Source organism: Dreissena polymorpha, chromosome 1 (genome assembly GCF_020536995.1).
Source record: "Dreissena polymorpha isolate Duluth1 chromosome 1, UMN_Dpol_1.0, whole genome shotgun sequence".
NCBI classification, from domain to species: Eukaryota; Metazoa; Mollusca; class Bivalvia; order Myida; family Dreissenidae; genus Dreissena; species Dreissena polymorpha.
The window spans coordinates 129,161,924-129,185,736 of record NC_068355.1 but is presented as its reverse complement, the minus strand read 5'-3'; the positions used below and the strand labels follow the sequence as shown (position 1 = coordinate 129,185,736).

The 23,813-nt window shown below is 37.9% G+C and overlaps 1 protein-coding gene and 2 long non-coding RNA genes across 3 annotated transcripts; 2 read left to right on the top strand and 1 right to left on the bottom strand.

Annotated features, from left to right (window-relative positions):
• The first annotated feature begins 2,489 nt into the window (after positions 1–2,489).
• Positions 2,490–3,754, top strand: LOC127849547 (alpha-crystallin A chain-like). Its single transcript, XM_052382208.1, has one exon. The coding sequence runs from the start codon at positions 2,612–2,614 to the stop codon at positions 3,140–3,142; it is 531 nt and encodes a 176-aa protein (XP_052238168.1). The 5' UTR covers positions 2,490–2,611; the 3' UTR covers positions 3,143–3,754.
• Positions 3,755–4,594: 840 nt separating this feature from the next.
• Positions 4,595–17,391, top strand: LOC127849560 (uncharacterized). The gene is made up of 2 exons (XR_008034912.1): positions 4,595–4,734; positions 14,696–17,391. It is a non-coding gene; the product is annotated as an uncharacterized LOC127849560 (long non-coding RNA).
• Positions 17,144–21,101, bottom strand: LOC127849550 (uncharacterized). The gene is made up of 2 exons (XR_008034903.1): positions 20,479–21,101; positions 17,144–17,527 (listed from the first exon to the last, which is right to left on the bottom strand). It is a non-coding gene; the product is annotated as an uncharacterized LOC127849550 (long non-coding RNA).
• Positions 21,102–23,813: the final 2,712 nt, after the last annotated feature.

Genomic DNA, 23,813 nt, shown 5'->3' with positions numbered 1-23,813 from the left:
TAACAATTGTTTAGTATTTATAACGACAAGAACATTTCATTTATCAAGCATCGATCGTTTAAAGATTGAATATTGAATTTTATTCAAAACACAATCCTTCATTGTCATAGAAACATTAAATTAGTCAAATCACTTTCAGTTTTGTCGTTCAATATAAATAATAATCCCAGATTAGCCTGTGCAGTCCGCACAAGAAAATCTGTGACGACACTGTCCGCTTTAACTGCATTTTCGCTTTGAAGAGACTTCCTTTAAACGAAAAATACCATAAGTGGAAAGTGTCGTTCCTGATGAGCCTGTGTGCACTCCACATGTACATTCTTGACGAAACTGTGCGCACATGCATTAAGCCGCGTTTTCCCAGTGCACGGTTCATATGAGTCGTGTTCTGAGAAAACTGGGCATAATTCATGTGCGTAAAGTGTCGTCCCATTTAGCCTGTGCAGTCCGCACATTCTAATCAAAGACGACACTTTCCGCCTAAATTTGATTTTTGCTAGGAAGAGACTTCATTGAAATGTAAAATGTCATAAGAGCGGAAAGTGCCGTCCCTGATTAGCCTGTGCGGATTGCACAGGCTTATCTGGGACGGCACTTTACGCACATGCATTATGCCCAGTTTTCTCAGAACACGACTCATATAACCGAAAACTTGATTTGATGTGATAAATCCTGTACCTCCCATGTGTCCGAAGTTGAGTTTTACGACAGCTTTAGACGTACTCCCGTTATTTTATTTATTTTGTGTGACAAAGATTGTTTTTTCATTGGAAACAGAAATAGGTTAAATCTAAAATATGGATCCCTGCGACAACGTATACAGAACTTTAGCTGGGCTGATGCAAATCGGTATGTAGATAGAGGGTCCAATTTTCCGTATGCAAGGTATTTCAGTTTTTCTTCGACAGGCAACAAAATTGTTTCTATGTTTACTAAAATATTTGAAAACTAAAATTTGGTTATTCTAATAGCACAGACAAATAAAGAATCTAACGAAGAAATGTGTCAAAGTGCAGACAGGCTCAAGTTGAGCTCGATTGGTGGCTCGTGTCCGACTTACATGTTCCCCGGGTACGGTAAATATACTTAAACGTACCCGGGAATTTTAACGCTAAATCGGTCGTTTTCAGCTATATTTTTTTCAAATTATTATGTTCACATTTATGTCAGTATTCTGTTAAATGGCCTCAATATTATCACAACTCATACTCAAATAGCATTTTGATACAGTTTGTTTTAGATAAACAATATCGTTTTACGGTAATCGGTAGCGCGTTTTACGACATCGGAATTTGGGCGGAAATACAACTCGGGTTCAGTCTAATATCGACCGGGTACGTTTAAGTAAATTTAACGTACCAGGGGTACATTTAGTATACTTAAGAGTACCCGGGGTACATGTAAGTAGTACCCAAGCCGACAATGACAAATCGAGCTGAAGTAGAGCGTTGGAATACACAACCGAAGATGGATGTCTTCATCCCCGGTCATGACTGTTAACATATAAATGGTTGTTGATAATGAAATCAAACCTATTTCCATTCTCTCCTTTCCCCTGATCCAAGAAGGGCAAGGTTTTAGTTACAGGCATAGCCTTAAGTATTTATCTACTGGTTACTGGAATTGAGTACCCTTTAATGAGTCAACCCATGAAAAATGTTATTTGATTAATTGATATGACAGAAACCGGTTGAAATTGGCAAAACCAAACGTCAAAACTTACTACCATAATGTTGAATCAATATGTTTACATAAATTATCATAGGCACCACTATCTTGAATGCTGTTTTAATTGTGTACACTATATGGTTCAAGAGATCTTTTCACGTTTTGGTAAATTTACAAAATAAAAATAAAATGTTTCAGATTCGCACATTTTGTTTCGTTGTAGTTATGATATTTGTGATGAAACAGTAATACTGAGCATTTACCATGCTCTCAAATATCCATTATATCCATCTTTTTACGATTTAAAAACCTGAAAATTAAAGCGTTGCAACGCGAAACGATTGAATAATTTGGAGAGTTCTGTAGCTGTCTTATATTTTGTAATACTACGATGATTGCTAATATAAAGTATAAAATACATCACTAATTGTGTGAGCCCGGATGGCCGAGTGGTCTAAGCGATAGACTTAGGGGTCATTGGTTTGAGCCTAGTTGAGAGATACTTTTTTCTTTCTTAAATTGTATTCTTGTTGTGTTAAGCTTTAAAGATCCAATGTTAACATTTATCAATATTTAGTGACAAACTTCAATAATATGTTCTATTCCGAGACGCAACCCTAAATGTACATACATGCGATTAAAGGTTTTGTCAATATTGGAAATGTGTCGAATGAAATAAATTCAGCCACAAAAAGATCTGATTGCATCAATTCAGTTCCTGATGAAAAATAATTCCTTTCGACAGAGCGACACAAGATATTTCCAGCAAGCAGACAAAACAAATCGCGTGAATCACTAAGCAGTGAGTGGTAGTGGCAAATATTTGGTGCGCCGCTCGTATAAATCGCTCGGCTGTTCGCATATTCATACCACAGTGTGAATACTGCAACAGGGACTAAGACCACTTTAATTTGTGTGAATACGTTTCTATACTGAAGAAAATATGTCGTGGAAAATTGTTCCGTTGCACACGAGGGATTTTGGGTTCTTCGACCGACAAAAAGACCTTTTCAACGATTGGGTCAAAGAGTTCGATGATGATTTTAAGACCATGGAGCTCCACGAATCGAGGAGCCGTTTCGATAGCGAGCTCGAGCGCATCCGGAGGGACTTGTTCAAGCTCGACACAGGATCGGGGACGCTCCAGGTGGACCAGCCCTTCGTAATGGACCGCACCGGTAACAAGAAGCTGGCGCTGCGCTTCGACTGCAGCCAATTTAAACCGGAAGAGATAGCCGTGAAAACGATGGACGGCCGCCTGTGCGTGCACGCCAAGCACACGGAAGAGTCCCCGGGTCGCAAGGTGTACCGGGAGTTTACGCGGGAATACACCCTGCCCGAAAAGGTGGACCCCCTGTTGCTGTCGTCAACGCTGTCACGTGACGGCGTTCTCCAGATTGAGGCTCCGGCGCCACACAGCGTCAGCGCTCACAAGGAATTCCTTATCCCCATTGAGAAGTTGCACCGATTTTAAGATACGCATTTGTAACACGTTTAAGCTGCTTAAAATGCCAATAAATGTTGGATTAAATTACTGAAATAGGAACATACTGGCAGCTTTATTGTGTATTTCAAAGCTATAAAAAAGGGTTCGTAACGAAAGTGCACGCTTTAGTGATATTAAATTGGACATAAATATCTACAAATACTTGTTGAATTTTGAAGTGAAGTTGTTTGTTCGATATACAATTTGAAATATACCTAGAATATATACTTAACGCTGTGCAACATCTACGGCACAATTGCATGTGACTCATTGAAAAATTAAAGCCATATGTAAAGTGATGGCACTACAATGAACCATGTTGCTTTAATAGAATCAATTGGTATAACCCTTAGTGACGCTTGCCAAATATTTATTTTGAATATTTTGTTTTTAGATATGAATTGATGAAATATGTTTATCGTATATTTATTAATGTTAGCTTAGCAGCATTTAACTTTTAGCTAACATTATTTTAATTGCATTATTTGATTATTGTGCATTTCAGTAATGAAGTGTATATTTGTGTAAACATTATAATTAGGTAAGCACCACGTGTTGGATGACATTTGTTTAATGCTAATATTAAAACGTTAACATATTTTTTCTGTTTATTTATCCGTTATTTCATAAAATACCAAGAAGTGTACCAAACTTAAGTAAACTTTGTTATGCTTGTGAAAGTTAATTAAAATGTTGAATCGTTGTAAGATGTTTCTTTCAGTACATGGCTAACGGCCATAAAACTTAATGGATGAAATGCATTAGACCACAAACACAATAGATAAATGGAGGGGGGGGGGGGGGGGGCTGGAACAACAACGACATGAGAAAACAAATAGCTCTCAAATAGGTAATGAGAGTCAAGTTGGACGATAAGCGATCAGCCGCATTTTATTTGAATACGCTTCGTTTAATGAGAATGTTAGACTGTTTTACTTCTCAGCACGAAAATATCACGAATTTGCCTAATATAAACAAACAAACCTTTTGTTATACATAAAGTACTGCAATCACATGTTTTATTTGAACACGTAATACCTAAAATCCATGTGTTTTAGCTCTTTTTATGATTATCAAGACAATCAGAAACACTGAACTAATGTGTTAAATAAAGGTTAATACACCGGTAATCTGTATAGCTCGGAAATCTTTAAACCCATTTTATGCCTAGCGTCTAGCAAAAAAGCCTTGGCAAGCAGCGTAGACCCAGATGAGACGCCGCATGATGCGGCGTCTCATCAGGGTCTGCGCTGTTTGCTTAAGAATTTCTGTAAGAAATATTCTAAATATACAAATACGTATACTAGACATCCCTAATTTTGGAAATAAATTGATCCAATTTAGAAGGATGGAAGAGTTCACTAGGCATAAATGGGTTCAAACCGAACGAATGCTTCGGTCCATGTCCCTAAACGTAATGTGATTACACTACTCATTGGAATGTTTGAGAACAAGAACGAACACGCAAACGCTCCTATAATTGTTCAGTCGAGAAGCATCGACAGGTTAAAACATCAACCTTTCGACTTACCAGATAGGATATAGTTTCTCATTCAGACACCACGACTCATCCGAATAAGGTAGTAGCGATTTGTTTTCCATGATTCCGCAATGTATTATTGTTCAGAATTTAAATGGTCGTGTTATTACCCGAGCAAGCGTGAGTTGGTTAACTGACCGCCATGATAATTATTACTGAAATACTGATGAAAACGGCAAAAAATCCACACACAAAACGCAAATTTGATATGTGTTACTTCAGTTAAGTGCATTAACTGTGAGTCTAAGTATCGACGTAATTCATCGGAGTATATTCCGATGTGAATGAAAGCGTATTCCGACAATGAGTATACCGTTAAACAATATAAATATAGATTTATAATTCTTATTAATTTTCTTACTTTGCAAAAACAACCTAGGCGCCAACTATTTTATCAATTGAGTCGCGTTCTGAGAAAACTGTGTTTAATGCATGTGCGTAAAGTGCCGTCCAAGATCAGCCTGTGCAGTCCGCACAGGATAATCAGGGACGACACTTTTCGCCTTATCTTGATTTTCGTGTAGAAGAGACTTCCTTTAACAAAAACAAAAAATACCATAAAAGCGGAAAATGTCGTCATTGATTAGTCTGTGCGGACTCCACAGGCTAATCTGGGACGACACTTTACGCACATGCATTAAGCCCCGTTTTCTCAGAACGCGACTCAATTGATCTTTTCAACTGCGAGTACAATTCATATTAAAACAGATACAAACTTGAACCCATGACCGCTCGATAGTGCGCAAGTTCTACAAGGTGCGAAACAGATACCCGTCAAAGAATGTTATTATCCGGATCTCACACGAAATTCCACGGTAGCTACTAGTAACTGGAAATATATTTTCCTTCCGCTTGAGACGACTGGAATGCTTACGTCGGCAATAACAATTGCCTTGAGGCGAAAAGCACTTGCAGAGCATACCTGGTTAATTGCAGTTCGTTCTTATTATCGTCAATAATCATTTTACTCACTGCTGGCATTTATTTGTTACATGCTAGTTCGGAACAGGGTTTATTCTTGATTGCATATTCGTTTACTTTAATAGTAGAACAGTTAATTGTAAACAGTTGTCACAGTTAGTCATTGAAGCAGTAACTCAGTCTAAATCTGAGTTTAAAACAACTGTTGTACACATTAGATTTGACAATTGTATTACACATAATGTTTCTTTTTCTTTTTTTATTTACAACAGATGAGGTCAAGTTTTAGATAATCTTCCGATTATCTGTGTACACAGGATAAGCAGTTGATAAGCGAAACTTGAAACTAAACTATGATCAAATAAGAATAATAAAAATTAGTTTTGAATTTTATGAATGTTGTATTACAATAATTATTAAATGTACAAGCTAATTTCCGAATTGATCGCTCAGTGACATAATTATACAGCGGACAACAAATGAACAGTATTACTTCCGACGAAAGCAATGCTTTACATAAAACAAGGTTTCGCAACAGCATACTAGGGCTATTTGCTAGAGGGGTAGAAAACAAAACTTTTAGTAGCTACTCATTTCATGCTTTTTTGCCATAAATCTTTTTCAAATGTTTAAATAAAAGATAATTATTTTTAAAAGCTATTAAATTCTACTAAAATAGAAATAAAATTCAATAAATAATTGTGTGACGTCACTCATGGTCTTCCCCTCCCCTCCACCTGTCACAAAATGTCACACTGTCGTACACCCCTTCCTCCCCACAGGATCCTTTATTTTATCATTTATTTATCCTAAAACTAAACAAAATTCAGCATGTGCATCGAGGAAATATCGTTTAAAACATGAATCATTATTAAAATTAACAATATTCAAGTACGAATTAAAGCGTTAGTCACTGACTACAAATAACACAATGCAGACAACTCAGTATTTATTGCATAAGAAAGCTGAATGTTCTGATGAGATTACACAAACAACGTGTGACATGATTTATTCCGTCATGTGTGAATCATGTTGGAAATAGCAACAGATGACATAACACAGTGCGTCAGCCATAATCTCAAGCAAAAGGATAGCCATATTTGCCTTAAAGTGTGAATCCGCTAAATGTCGTTGTGATTTCTTCTTTTAGCCGAATAAATACGAGCGATAAATAACTTCGATAAATTGCTAAAACAAAGTGAACGCTCATATAAACGTGCATTTGCATTTGAAATAGAAGATATGTCAACATCAAATCCGAATGAATTTTGGCGGAAAATGTAAATGTCGCCATCGTCATATCGCATTGTCGCCATGGTACTATCGTGTTGTCGCATTGTCGCCATCGTACTATCGCATTGTCGCCATTGTACTGTTGCATTGTCGCCATTGTACTATCGCACTATCGCATTTTCGCCCTCTGGATTTTAATGTGTAACCACGATGGCCTAACGGTATTCCGTAGGAAAGCTACTATATGCCCTTTATTGAAAGACTCTACTACAGAGCATCGAATCCCAATGAATTATCGTGGAATAAGCTTGATATTGTGTATAAGTAAACTGTTTACGTCGTTCATCATATCTTGAACAAAATGACACGCTTTCTGATGAGCAAAACGGCTTTCGTAAGTCAAAGCGCTGAAGGCACTGAAGATCTTCGCTATTGCAGAATCTTAGGCGCAACTCAGTTTTCAAAATTATGTTATAGCTTTTTATATCGTAAGTTTGAAATGAACACAACCCATTCACATTTATAAAGAGTGTGTCTTAAAGCACAGGTCGAGATGTGTGTGCACTGTTTGTCCTCATATTTATGTTATAGAGATAACTTAGACAAAATAGCAACAATATGTCTCTTTTTTCGCAATTGGTTGCTGCGCTTGCAACCATATTTTTAAGCCTAGAAACATGTACATGTTGTGTATCTAATACTTTAATTATTTTCTTTAAATTATTGAGCAACTTTTTTTCCGACATAGAAGACTTATAATGCATCATGTCTTGTTGTGAGCCGGCATTGAAACCTTTCCTAGGCCTAATTGATACACGATCGCCAATTTGTATTCTATGTTTAATTGGATTGAGTTGTTCAAGCTTTGAAAAGTTGCCCTGCTTTTTAGCCCAACTGTAACCAAGTTTTGAAATTGAGTTACCTGGGCTTAAATCTATTGGCCCCAGGCTAACAGGCAACCACTAAACCTGTAAATTATTCATGATGTAAGATCTGACAGTGTATTGAACTCATTCAATTTGCAAGTCTGAAGACATTAAATGGACCTTTTCACGTTTTGGTTAATTGACAAAATTAAACGATTTAATAATTTGGAGAGTGCTGTTGTTGTCGTTATATTTTTTCATACTACGAGGATTTCTTATATAAAGTATAAAATACATCTCTCATTGTATGAGCACGGATGTCCGAGTGGTCTAAACGATAGACTTTTATTCCAGGGGTCAGTGTTTCGAGCCCAGTTGAGGGTACCTTTTTTGTTTCTTTAATGTTATTCTTGTTTATTTTCTTAATAGAGCTTTTAAGATCCAATGTTTACATTTATCAATATTAAGAATTTAATTACAAACTGTTAAAAGATCCCTTTAAGATGTTTACTAAAAATGACACAAGGTAAACATTTAGAACTCATTGGTTGTTTATTTGATTTAAAAGTGATTTGCCTTGTCAGCGAGGTTACTCTGAAGTTATTTTATCACTTATATCCTTTTTTCAAATCATTAATAGAAAAGATAATTTAAGCTTCATTTTGGAAAAAAACCAGGGCTAAATGCATATGCATTAATTGTCATCCCAGTACCAGAAACTCTCTTCAAACGAAAAAAAACCATAATACCAGGAAGTGTCCTTCTTGATTAGATTGTGTGCATTGCACAGGCTTATCAGTGTGCACAGGCTAATCTGAGACACCACTTATTTGACATTCATTAAGCCCCGTTTTCCCTGAAAGCAGCCAATATGTACAGATTTCAATGACAAACTGGCCAATGTTGTCCCACAAGCTGTTAAACACTATTGATTCCATACACACACTGCTGCCTGCAGTGTACCAGTGGTACAGTATAAACAGGCAGATGTGGTTATCGTTCCTAGCGTAGTTAAGAGTAGACTGACTTGCAAAGCACACTCATAACCTTAGTCCTTCGCAAGCGGTCATGGTAGGATCATGCGTTTATTTTGCATAATAAAGAACAATAAGCAAGTGTTAACAGCCTTTATGGATCTCCGCCGTTGCATTGATTACATAGATCGGGATATGTTACTGTATAAACTTCTTTTGAACAAAACCGATGGAAAGCTAAACAACCCTATAAAAAATATATACCCAAGCACCGTATCAACTATACGCATCAACAATACACTTACCGACTGGTTTGATTGTGCAAACTGGCGTGAAACAAGGTTGCAACCTGGCGCCGACCTTGTTTGCAATTTTCGCGAACGACCTTGTGCAAGAGTTAAATGACCTTGACATTGGTATGAAGGTTGAAGAACGTAAACTTGGATTCTGATGTTTGCAGATGATATAGTGCTGATGAGCGACTCAGAAAAAAACACACCTCAAATTATGCTTGAAACAGTGCATACTGGTGTAAGCGTTGGGGAGTATTAATAGACTGCAATAAATCCAAACGCATGCATTTCCGTAAAAGAAGAACCCAACGAACCACGTTTACCTTCAAAAAAAGGAGGCTAATATTTTGAAACAGTCGATAAATACATTTACTTGGTATGCTGTTCCAAAAGAAAAATGCCTTCACCCATAACTTGGTGGAATTATTAATAAAGTATATCACCCAAAGGGCGTGGCTTTCAAAACGTTTGATAGTGTATAAAGATAGTGTGTCATACCGATTTTTATTGCTCTTCGGTTTTGGGTTATAAACAGTTTCAATCAATTGAAAACGTCCAACACAGAGATATTTTCTCGGCGTTCACCGTTTCACGCCAGTTTAAGGAATGATCGGAGATCCCTGATGGATTCCAAGTGTAAACAGACGTTGGCTATCCATGCGTCGGTACTGGAACAAGCTCGTGCCAAGTGAAGTTCACAGAATCACCACAAAAAATGGACAAATGACTTGAAAGAGGAACTCAGTACGATCGGTCTCACAAACAATTAGACGTTTTAAAAGTACATTCAAGACAGAGGAATACATTGAACTTAACTTAAAAAAGAATGAACGATCAATGTTGTGTCAATTAAGAAAGGGTTTACTGCCATTAAGGGTCGAAACTGGACTATTTGTAGGAGAACCTTTAGGACAGAGGACTTGTATATTGTGCAACGGTGATCGTATAGAAGATGAAGTACACTTCTGTTTGAATGTGATACTTACAACTATTTTCGGCGCTAATATCATCTGAGCTGACGAACCACAATTTTATTTTCAAACTGAATAAGCATATGTCTTTATGTTCACGAAAACTGTCTTAATTTATTGTTTAAGCATACTTAAAAAGACGAACATATGCATAGTTCTGAATGAGTATGTCATCAACATCAATTCCTGTACATTTTTGGGTCATATTCACATTTGTAATATATTATTCACATAAAGTATGTGGTGATATTGTATATAATTTGAAGTATTCTGTTTTGGTTACGTATAGGCCCATGGGTCGGGTGGAAAACACATTTGTATATATTTTAATATGATGTTTTGTTAAATTGCACATGTCACTATAATAAACAATTGACTTACTTACTTACTTACTTACTTAGTTTCTCACTTTCTCCCTCCCTCCCTCCCTCCCTCCCTCCCTCCCTCCCTCCCTCCCTCCCTCCCTCCCTCCCTCCCTCCCTCCCTCCCTCCCTCCCTCCCTCCCTCCCTCCCTCCCTCCCTCCCTCCCTCCCTCCCTCCCTCCCTCCCTCCCTCCCTCCCTCCCTCCCTCCCTCCCTCCCTCCCTCACTCACTCACTCACTCACTCACTTTACAAAAGATATTAAATGCGGGTCTGAAGCAGTAATTTAAAATAATTAGGAATTTAACAGAATTAAATGACCTCCAAAACGCACACATACAATTTAATTTAACAACAGGGAACACATAAATCTTAACAAATCACATGAAACAAAATATCCTGATGTCACCGCCTTGAAACATTCAACGAAAAAAACATTAGGGACTAAACTCGTTTCTAATGAGATCCAAACCTCAACTTTGGCAAAGGATTACTCACAAAACATTACAGCGCAAATATGATTTGACACCAAAGCATAAAGATACAAATTACATAGTAATATAAGAAAATGAATTTCAATTAAATAATAATCATCATTAAAATTCTCAATAGCTGAATACAGAGCAGAGAACCAGAATCGTAACTTTGTACAGCACGATGAAATGAAACCAAAAAGAGTATCAGCCACATCTTTAGTCTTAATCCTTTCCCCAATACAAAGTAAAGTGAAAATGGCTATGTGCCAACAGCATAATACCAGAACAGCCTGCGAAAAAAACTCGCAGACTGTTCAGGTTTTATGCTGTTTGCTGCTCATCAGTAACTACGGTTTGGCGATGAAGCTTTAAAAACTTGAATCTAGTAAGAAAGGTCTATTATTAAATCTAACTTTCTAAGGAACTACAAATGCGTAAAAATACGTATCTAAGTGGTTTAGGGATAAAAAGAGCTACAGAGTCAGAGCTTCATATACATTGTAGTTTAATATTTAGTAAGCTTCCAAATATTAAGCTCACATCGAATATGTTAAGAACATTCTCCATCAGTAAACTATATTGGGCCGTGCTCTGTGAAAAGGGGTTTAATGCATGTGCATAAAGTGTCGTCCTAGATTAGTCTTTGCAGTCCGCCTAAACTAGATTTTTGCTAAGAAGGGTCTTTCTTTGAACAGAAATATGATACAAGCAGAAAGTGTCGTCCATGATAAGCCTGTGCTGACTGCACAGGCTAATCTGAGTCGACACTTTACGCAATTGCATTAAACTTCCTTTTTACAGAGCACGGTTCAATTATATCAATCACACTTCCTTGACACGCTATTTTATTCAAATATGTATTATGTTTCTAAATAACGATTGTATTCGTCAATAAAATTGCATGTTGTATGTTTTAAAATAATATTTATATATTATCAAGAATTTAATTAGAATAACAAACCATGCTTAAACATAAGTTTAAAAAGCTTCACAACTTCACACAACCCGCACGCACCAAAACAAACCTACTCGCGGCACATATTTAAACAATCGGTCTTAACAACGCGTCTAGACACTATAAGCATTTCTTTAAATTTGCTTCTCAATTACATGTAGCATACGATTAATTGCTATTGTTAGTATTCAAATTACTTTATAAACGTGCATGTTTATCAATCAAAGTACACATTAGTTTGGCATGTACTGCGTTACGTGCAAAACCCCTCAAAAGTGCATAAAAACTCGCATAGTTGCATACATGGTCGTATGCAAAATCTTCAACAAGATCCACATTATTTAAAGACAAGCGAAAGAACAGTTTTCAATATAAACAGTTATATAGAATTTTATTAATACCTCAATTAACGTACCGTGCATGATAAAAGGCACGTGTTCAAAGTTTGGAAATATGACACTTAAAACATTTGTGATGCATTCAAAAATATTGTTTGCTATATATTCTAACAAGCAAATAACACTGTCGGAAAAGTAAAATATTACGAATATGTTTTCGTCTATGTATACTCATCAATCTCAATTGTTAAAATTATAAAGCGTTTGTATGATTTAGCAAAAAAGTGTAACCATGCGCGTGTGAACAACGTCACAGATACACAAGGCCGCATGATTCAATGGTAGCCAATTGGCTTTGGCTTCATGAGGCTGTGGGATCGATCCCCTGGTTAGACACATGTTTCATTAAATACAGAAATTCAAACGAAGACTGAAAATTAAGTAAAAACATGTAAGTCAACCGGCAAAACGTGATTCATCGATACATATTTAACATATTTATACGCGCGTTCATCAAACAGATCTGTGCTAGTTGTTTAATCGGACATTGTTATTTGATTCGATTATTAATAGTAATACTGTGCCATATGGAGAGGACACACAAACGATATTGACGTGGTGACTTGAGTGTGAAATTATTGCTAGCCGTTTAATTAGAAATAACATTGTTTCACGCTGGAATTACTCGTTAATGTAAAAATGGGATTGCTCTTTGAACACATGTTCAATTGCGCGCAGTTTTGGTATATTTAACTAATGCGAAAATGTCATGCATTTATTTGAGGCTATTGGTGGAAAATTGAATTAAAATTATGTTGGACGCTTACAAAGGTCAGCGAAAGTGAAAAGCTGGGTTAAAAAGTTACGGACCAAAAGTAGTGAGGACCGGTGAATTTTGTCTGTCTATATTATTACTTGCTGATTACATTTAATGAACATAGAGATTGTAAATCTAGCCCCATGTGAAGACCAACTGCCATATTTTCATTTATTTATCGGCCAGTATCCGTTGTCTTACCCAGTGTACTCGAGAGTAACAAAAATGGTGATTAATCTCCGGCATTGCATTAACCCATTTATGCCTAGTTGACCCTCCCATCCTTCTAAATTGGATCAATTTATTTCAAAAATTAGGGATGTCTGGTGTATTTATTTCTGTTTTTATAATATTTCTTACAGAAATTCCTTTAAGCAAACAGCGCAGACCCAGATGAGACGCCGCATCTTGCGACGTCTCTTCTGGGTCTACGCTGTTTGCCAAGGCCTTTTTTCTAGACGCTAGGAATAAATGGGTTAAATACTGATTTTCAGTATAAATGTACTGCTATGTTATCAAGGGAAGCAAAATGTACCGTTGTTTTTTCGTTGGTTGATTCGAGTTGTCGAACCTCTGTATAACAGGCATTATTATTATTTTATAGAGAGACCATGTTTTCGTATACATTTAACTTTAAAACATATCCCTGATTTCCGATACTTTCGACACACGTGCACATAAATCCAGCGCGTAGTATTTGATTCATCAGACACGCTTTGCATTCAGGTTTTCTGCCTGCATGGAAACGGTTGACTAGACTCGTTTTACAAGTACGTTTGGCTTGTTATGTATTTTGGGGTAAATAAGAGGTGAAGCTAGCTTTCAAACCTCTTTACGTTCTAATGTTATCATTATACCACTAATAGTGTTATCCCAGCTTTAATCAATTTATGTTTATCGTAGTGTTCTTTCATTCAAGTTATGGGCAAACGAAAAAGAATTCCTCTTCTTATATTAGTTTATTGTTTGCAATATGTCGTTGTTGGAAATAAATCTCGTTTTGCTTGATAAAAGCTCAATATCTTATGTCGAGTCTGACCTGGTGGAGTGACGGTCGACAAAACACTAAACAAAACGACAACAGAATAATGCACAAATGAACAAGCTGTCACTAGCGCGCATAAAATATATTTTACATGAATGTGAACGAATGCGGCTGTAAAGCTTCGTGATTAATTACTTCAACAACCATTACAGTTTACATTGACCATATACACGTTCATTGTTTCTAATTTGTATTCATTTATTTGAAAACAATGCAGCGTTCAAAATACGCTGACGCGCCCGGTTGAAGCCCGATCAGTATCGATACATCGGTTCATTCAAAAAGGTCTCAGTCCCAAATGAGATAAATGCCAAGATCAATCTGAGGTCTGGTGATGCGCGTGAGCCCAGTGTTGAATGCAAGTATCAACGTATCTAAGTAGTATTGATGTGAAGCGAACAGTGAAATCGTGTCGAACAATAATTATTAATCCAAAGGTAGTTTATAGTACCACTCAGTGGTGTAGCGGATATGGTGTCCGTCTAGCGATCGGGAGGTCACCATTTCGATCCCCATTGTGGGAGCGTTCTTAAGATTTACCCCATGGACACCAAGTACTGGTTCATGTCCTAGGAAACGGACTTGAGAGCGTTTCAAATAAGCCTTCTATGCAAGCGAGCTAAATTATATAGGTTTAAACCAAAGGTAGGTAAATGTCAGTCAACATCAGGTCCGATGATGTAGGCGTGTTGAGAGTTCATGCAAGTATAAAAGTCCTGTATTAAGTATACTGTTATGTTAAACGTTTCAGACTTTTACGGACGAACGACCACACAGGCAAATCACTGTATGATGGCCGCATCAGTAGACCCCGGGGACCAGACGGATCAATCACTGTATGATGGCCGCATCAGTAGACCCCGGGGACCAGACGGGCCGATCACTGCATGATGGCCGCATCAGTAGACCCCGGGGACCAGACGGGCAAATAACTGTATGATGGCCGCATCAGTAGACCCCGGGGACCAGACGGACCAATTACTGTATGATGGCCGCATCAGTAGACCCCGGGGACCAGACGGACCAATCACGGTATAATGGCCGCATCAGTAGACCCCGGGGACCAGACGGGCGTATCACTGTATGATGGCCGCATCAGTATACCCCGGGGACCAGACGGACCAATCACTGTATGATGGCCGCATCAGTAGACCCCGGGGGCCAGACGGACCAATCACTGTTAGATGGCCTTATCAGTAGACCCCAGGGGCCAGACGGACCAATCACTGTATGATGGCCGCATCAGAAGACCCCGGTGACCAGACGGGCCAATCACTGTATGATGGTCGCATCAGTAGACCCCGGGGACCAGACGGACAAATCACTGTATGATGGCCGCATCAGTAGACCCCGGGGACCAGACGGGCCAATCACTGTATGATTGCCGCATCAGTAGATCCCGGGGACCAGACGGGCCTATCACTGTACGATGGCTGCATCAGTAGACCCCGGGGGCCAAACGGACCAATCACTGTATGATGGCCGCATCAGTAGATCCCGGGGACCAGACGGACCAATCACTGTATGATGGCCGCATCAGTAGACCCCGGGGACCAGGCGGGCCAATCACTGTATGATGGCTGCATCAGTAGATCCCGGGGACCAGACGGACCAATCACTGTATGATGGCCGCATCAGTAGACCCCGGGGGCCAGACGGACCAATCACTGTATGATGGCCGCATCAGTAGACCCCGGGGACCAGACGGACCAATCACTGTATGATGGCCGCATCAGTAGACCCCGGAGACCAGACGGGCCAATCACTGTATGATGGCTGCTTCAGTAGACCCCGGGGACCAGACGGACCAATCACTGTATGATGGCCGCATCAGTAGACCCCGCGGACCAATCACTGTATGATGGTCGCATCAGTAGACCCCGGGGACCAGACGGGCCTATCACTGTACGATGGTCGCATCAGTAGACCCCGGGGACCAGACGGGCCTATCACTGTACGATGGCTGCATCAGTAGACCCTGGTGACCAGACGGGCCTATCGCTGTATGATGGCCGCATCAGAAGATCCCGGAGACCAGACGGGCCAACTACTGTATGATGGCCGCATCAGTAGACCCCGGGGACCAGACGGACCAATCACTGTATGATGGCCGCATCAGTAGACCCCTGGGACCAGACGGGCCTATCACTGTATGATGGTCGCATCAGTAGATTCCGGGGACCAGACGGGCCTATCACTGTAAGATGGCCGCATCAGTAGACCCCCGGGGACCAGACGGGCCTATCACTGTATGATGGCCGCATCAGAAGATTCCGGAGACCAGACGGGCCAATCACTGTATGATGGCCGCATCAGTAGACCCCGGGGACCAGACGGACCAATCATTGTATGATGGCCGCATCAGTAGACCCCTGGGACCAGACGGGCCTTTCACTGTATGATGGTCGCATCAGTAGATCCCGGGGACCAGACGGGCCTATCACTGTATGATGGCCGCATCAGTAGACCCCCGAGGACAAGACGGGCCAATCACAATATGATGGCCGCATCAGTAGATCCCGAGGTCATAAAAAGTGCTTGCACATGTTCTTGCAAACTCGACATATGCCTTCAGATTTCGGCATATTGCCGTTATGTATTTTCGAACTAATCTGTTTTTTTTCTGTGATATGTACGTAAAGAAACACAACCTCTCATTCTCCAAAACTTCAGGCTTAATCTTCTAGTCTTACGCCAGATCACAAAAGACTTTATACACGATTTGAATATCTGACAGAGACAAATTGTACAAATATATACAACTTATTTAAATGTTCCTTATTTAAAACAATATGTTCATAGTTTTATTTTCTAAGTTGGCAAGCAGTCACTCTGTGCATAACGTCAATAATAAACTTTGAGAGCTCAAGCTGTTACAAATTTGCCTAAATCTCAAAAAGAAAGTCTGCGTGTTTGGAAATCTATCCGTGTGGGGAGTTTTATGAAAAGGGAATTGTGATTTATTTTATACTTGCATAAATCCACGTATGCTCACAAAACATAACCATAACATCAGAAACACTATATTATTTAATTGCTACAAGTTGCAATTCTTTATAATTGTATGGATTTCTGACGATGATTTCTCATTAACGAGAATATTTTTTCTGTATTTGTGTTGCTCATATGTATTATATCGCTCCCTGGTATAAAGTGCTGATTTAGTTATTGCATGCGTGAAAATAAGATGGACACATGCTAATTCGAACAACAATTTATTATGAAAAGTTCTGCATACATGCGCAAAATATTCAAATTTGCTGTTGCAACCATCACCACAAAAACGCAACAGAAGACTTCGTTTTAAGAAGACAATACACAAATGACTCGCGTGATAAACGCACCAAAGCGTTTTTCCACCATGTTAATATGTCGACATGGCAACACATTGGTCGCCATGTTAATTCCTCACAATTATCAAGGCACGAGGAACGGCGCCTGTCTTATCACAGGTTGGTAAAAATCGAAGTCCAAAGGCCGGGCAAAGTTGAAACATTTTAGTCACGCCGTACCACCAAAATAATTCAACACGTTGAGTCGTTGTCGGGAAAACTGTCCGCACGGCGTCGCCTCGCGAGACAATCTGTAACGAGAATAGGCATGAACTTGTGAACAATTGGCATTAAGAAAAAAGTTGTTATTGAAGGGTTAACGCTTAGCATAAGTTTTTAGGCACCAAATAAAAATGATCAGACAATTGTTTTTTTATCAATAAGAACGCCATCTCGAAATGTCTGTATAAAAAGTGGTGTTTGAGTGATAGTCGTTCATACATGTCTGTATAAGCGGTGGTTGAGTGATAGTCGTTCATACATGTCTGTATAAGCGGTGGTTGAGTGATAGTCGTTCATACATGTTTTTATATAAAAATGCATTGCTGAAAAAACGTAATCTATTTTACTTTTGCCATGGCGAAACTGAAATATAAAAACCAAACAATAAATAGTTTTCTTTTTTTCAGCCTGATTACTTTTGTCGAGTGAGAACCGATGTAAGAAATCGGGTTTGCGAAAATACACTAGCGATGAAAGCTATTATATTACATAATAGTCTCCTGGAAACTGCTTTATCGGACATTAGAAAACGTCATGAAATTGACGTTATTTATATACTTAATAATATTATATATTGAAAAAAGAACGCGGCCTTCCGGGGTGAGACAAACGTGCATGGTAATCAAGACAATTATAGGATCGCCGTGGTGTAATGGATATGGTGTCCGCCTAGCGACCGGGAGGTCACGGATTCGATCCCCACCGTTGGAGCGTTCTTTAGATCACCCCCAAAGACACCAAGTACTGGTTCTAGGCCCAGGAAACGGACTCGAGAGCGTTTATATAAGCCTAGGGCTTTCGATGCAATCGAGCTAAAATAAATAGGTTTAAACTAAACTAAGACAATTATATAGTACTCAGTTGTTTCTAATACATGAGATAATCCAACAAAATTATCGTTTACGCAATAAGCAATTTATTTCAGAATGAGAAGTAATGCGTTCTATGTAATTACTAATTTAATCGTAGATTGACAGTATGTTTTTACATTTAAGGACGTAAACACGTTCAGGGTCGATCTAATAATGATGAGGTCAACAACCCTTTCAATCGCGCTCCACGCTTAGACATGCGTTTAAGGACATATCACTTTCTGAAAAGGTCAGAAGTGGGTGGGGTAATGTAAAATAATAATTCCTTATATAAGCATTCTATATATAAATTGGAACAATATGCACAACTAAAATAACATATAATTCAGTGATACATGAACCAGTTCTAATGAAAACTTTCAAAAATAGTAAATTATCACATTTTTATACCTTATAAACCACTTTTTTCTTGGGCATTCAAAGTCCTTATTTTCTCATTTTCTTCATAAATCCGCTGATACCAGCTGGAACATACACCACTGTATAACATAGTGTTAGAGTATTATTAAATATAACACACTAGAAGCACTGAAAAAGCATCCTTTTTTGTAAGAAAAAATGTAAACAACTGGAGTCAAAAAATAGTACACTTGAACAAGTATGGTGGGCCAAAAATTATAATTTACAATACAAAATATGAAAGATATAGAAATATTGAAAACATTTCAATAAAATCCCTTTATTTTTATAGCATATTAATGATATATGCATACTGATATATAAATGTGTTTTTTAAAGTGATGTTATACACATTAAAAAAAGTCTTAATCAAATTTATATTTGTCTTTTCTGGTCAAAAATACTTTTTCCTACTATTTTAGACTCAAGTTGTTTACAATCTGTTTTTTACAAAAAAAGGATGCTTTATTCAGTGTTTCAAGTGTGTTATATTTAATAATACTCTAACACTATGTTCTACAGTGGTGTATGTTCCAGCTGGTATCAGTGGGTTTATGAAGAAAATAAGGACTTTGGACGCCCAATAATAAAGTGGGTTATAAGATGAAAAAAAGTGATTATTTACTCTTTTTGAAAGATTTCATTTGAACTTGTTCATGTATCACTTAAGTATATGCTATTTTAATTGTGCATATTGTTCCACACCTAATATAGAATGTTAATATAAGGAATTATTTTTTTACATAACCCCACCCACTTCTGACCGTTTCAGAAAGTGATATGTCCTTAAATATGTTTAGTGTTACGATAGCGCATGTTCAGTTAAATTCTTATCAATCCAACGGATAGAATGATTGTTTCGTTCCCAGAAATGTTATTACGCTCTAGGAAATAGGTTGATGCCTTTAATTAAATAAAAAGCAGCGCGTTGTAAACTAAGTAAATGTAAATATTGCACATAGTTGTATCATCTAAATATAAACATAACAATGGACACAATAGTCACAAAACCAGGTTTTCAACTTGAAAAAAAAATCTGATAAAGGGAGACAACTCAAACTGAACTAATTGTTAAAGTTACCCCCCTTGCTTGAAAATAAATATATTTTTAGTCGTGGCGACCTTGACCTTGGATATATTGACGTAATTCTTTCGTGTGGCACACCGTCCAATAATGGTGAACAAATGTGCCAAATGATTTTAAAATCTCACAATGAATGACATAGTTATTGCCCGGACAAGCTCATTTATGACCATTTTGACCTTTAAACTCAAAGTGTGACCTTGGCCTTGGAGATATCGACGTAATTCTTTCGCGCGACACACCGTCTAATGATGGTGAACAAATGTGCCAAATGATTTTAAAATATCACAATGAACGACAACGTAAAGGCCCGGACAAGCATGTTCCGCCCGCCCGTCAGCCCGCCGACATTCGCCAATCTAATAACCAGTTTTTTTCCTTCGGAAAACCTGGTTAAAAATCATAAATTTGTATTATGTATGTAAAAACCAACATGAACAACACAATAGCCACATTGTAAAGTTCGCCTAACATGGCTTCGAAAACTGCCGCAGAGTGCAAGAAGATCAATCACATATACACAATGCATACATAATCAACGATATTCATACGTGCCTTTAGCAAAAAACAACAAACAAACAAACATTAATGAGTTTATTTAAACAAAACATCCAACTATATCTACCTATTTCTTCTGATTGTTCGCGTTATTCGTAAATGTGTTGACAATTTTGCGCGTATGCCCGCTGGGGTCATCCTTATGATGCTGTTCCGCCTCCTTTTTTGACCGCCCCTTGCCGCTGTGCCCCGACGTCACATATTTGTCCTGGTTTATGTTATAGTCCTCGTATTCGTCCATATATTCTTTGTCGGCATCGGCGCTCGAGCTCGGTGTCTTAGTCGACATTTTCTTGCTGATTCAGTGATTGCCTATGATTCTCAATACCTTAGATCTATACAGTATGTCTTTTTCCGTGTGCACTTTGTATATTCACCTTAACGAATTGTAACACGCAATAAATGTGTTTGTTTTTCAGGAAAGCACGATGTTTGTGTCTTGCTAGCCGCAAAACCGGTTTATGCAGTCAAGCTGTTGTGTTCTCTTTGCCACGTAGCGTTATGTGTTTACATGATGAGTAACTCGCATATATACCATGTTTACCTCTCACCGCCTATGTTTTTCAACTTTAAACTTTATGCCGATTGGCTAATTGCATAGCGCGGTCTAAATATGGATCTGCAAAACGCAGAATAAATCTTAAAGAGGCGAACGTAATATCGCCACTTTTGTGCGAAAAGTAGCATGTGACATTGAAATTAAAAGGCACATGGTACATTTTTGCACCAATGGGTTGATATTATGTTGAATGTGAATGTATATACATACATCTGTTATGTGAATATATATGAGCAGCGCTCTGTGAAAAGGGTATTTAATTGTGTGCGTAAATTGACGTCCCAGAATAGCCTATGCGGACTGCAAATAAGGGACGAGACTTTCCGCTTTTTTTATATTTTCTGTGTAAAGAAAATATATTCTTAGCAAAAATCCACTTTAGGCGGAAAGTGTGAAACTTAACGCACATGTATTATAACCCCTTTTCACAGAGCGCGGCTAAGATATAATTTTATGTAAAGCAAGTTATACCACTATTTTGGAGCACTTGCCCAAACAGATGTGGCTTTTTGTAGTAGGTTTATTATTACACCATAAACATTTTTATTAACTTCGATTGTCGCGAAGCGGAAGGAGAGAGTAAATGGTATGTACATGTTTGTGTTCGAATCTCCTTGATAACGAGCTCTACACAATCTTGCTTAAACACTAGTCAATCATTACTGAGACAATGAGCAAAAAACGTGAGTCTGTCAAGCTGGATTAGAGTTTACCCATGTATGCCTAGCGTCTAGAAAAAAGGCATTGGCAAACAGCGTAGACCCGGATGAGACGCCGCATGGTGCGGCGTCTCATCAGGGTCTGCGCTGTTTGCTGAAAGGAATTTTCGTAAGAAATATTCTAAATATAGAAATACATATATTAGAAATCCCTAATTTTGGAAATAAATTGATACAATTTAGAAGGACGGGAGAGTCCACTAGGCATAAATGGGTTAAGCTCGGTCTTTCCTACATGTCGATGGTTGAACCTGCATTTGAGAGTCCTTTACATCTTCATCCTTCGAAGATTGTTAAGTAAACTTAGCTCACAACTTTGACGATGTGAAGCAAGACGAGTGAGACCCTAAGCGAATAATAATATACTTTTCATATATGTTGTTTTATTGCGATGTAAGTAACGTATTAAAAGGAGTTTCCTCGCGTCAATACCGAGTTGATATTAGTGATACTTTATATAACTTTATAACAAACACTTATTAAATATAGCACTGAACTCTTAAGGTCAATGTGCCACTTAAAGGTCCAATATTCGAGCATTCGCATTTCGCTCACGGCTTTTATCTCCCGTGTCTTTTAAATGATGCTTTTTATGAAAACTGGTTAAATGATTATGTTATGTGATGTACAAAAGTCATAGGCTTTTCACACCAACATAAGGTCAAGGTCACATAATAATCCAGGTTACGCTCTGAGTTTCCATGTTCGTGTCCGTTTTTCCTGCCTGTTCTTCATTATCAATATCCTTTCAAGGACATTTATAGAACCTATGTTTTTGCTCACCATGTGCGTAAGGCTTTAGCCGGAAACCTCAATTTAAGAGCATTGGTACACTTACAGGTTAAATGTTTCAGTCTGATATCTACATGCCCTTTAAAGGATTTTCAAAAGATTTTCACGAGACATGCCTTCACTGTTTATATACTTTTCTAGGTAATAAACAGCTAAGCCGTCGGATTGACCTTGAATTATGACACGTGCGATCTATTAAATATTGTGTACGATCTTTTCTCTAATCGTACATAACACGCTCATGTCATTGACTGACTGGTCGATGCCCTTAAACATAAGATAACCAAGGGCACATGTTCGAAACAGACGATAAAATCGTGATAACCTACATTGATGTAATTATCAATTTAGTTAAGTGTGCCTTATAAATGTTTTCCTGTAAATATATTAGTCGCGCTCTGTGAAAATGGGGGTTAATGCATGTGCGTCAATTGTCGTCCCAGATTAGCCTGTGCATATGCATTTAACATCATTTACACAGAGCACGGCTCTTATGTTTGCAAATATCGAATTGTTTTTACGTCTGAAATATGCGTTAAAGACAGGTTAAACCATTACAATAAGTAAGGTCAATTTTACAAAGGTTCGACTGTGAAACGCTATGTATCATAATGACATTAAGATGTTTACACCCATGTCGATGTTCGACATATTTGATTAGTCCATTGCAATAACCTCAACCATTACACCCATGCAGTTTAATACATTTTAATTGTATATATATTAATTATTCGCACCGATCCAGTGAAATATATGATCACGGTCATTGTTAAAATTATTAATAATTCAAACGCATTAACATAATCGTTTTCATACAGTTTATATGGTTAACATGGCATAACAATAAATTTAATAAATCAACGTATTGCGACACAGTCTTGTGTTCATTTTTCTGTAGCACGATACGACTTCGGTACGTGTATGTATTTATTGAAGTATTTTCGGGATACATCTCTTAACATCTCTTAATTATGATTTGCACATAATCTGTATATGCCACTATACATATATGGTAATTGAAAGGGAACATAATCTTTAGCATCGTTTAATTGACTTTAGTCAGAGTTAATTCCCTTTCATCTTACTCTTTTTTTTTTTCCAGCTGTACATGTATTAACAAAAGTCCGGTAAATACCTCTGTCATCGTGAAAAAGTTGTTTTACCCCATTAAGGGCCTCTTTGTTTGCAGATGTGAAAATTTATAACATTAAATCGTCATATTTTAAATACATGTCTCAACAAAATACCTTATTGTGTGTTAATTGAAATTACAATTTTCAAAATAAGTGTTTGTTATTTATAAGCAATTTATTGAAAAAAAAAGATGTACAA

What these genes read in the sequence shown, in the direction of transcription:
- LOC127849547 (XM_052382208.1), top strand. Translation starts at nt 2,612, where the DNA reads ATGTCGTGGAAAATTGTTCCGTTGCACACGAGGGATTTTGGGTTCTTC.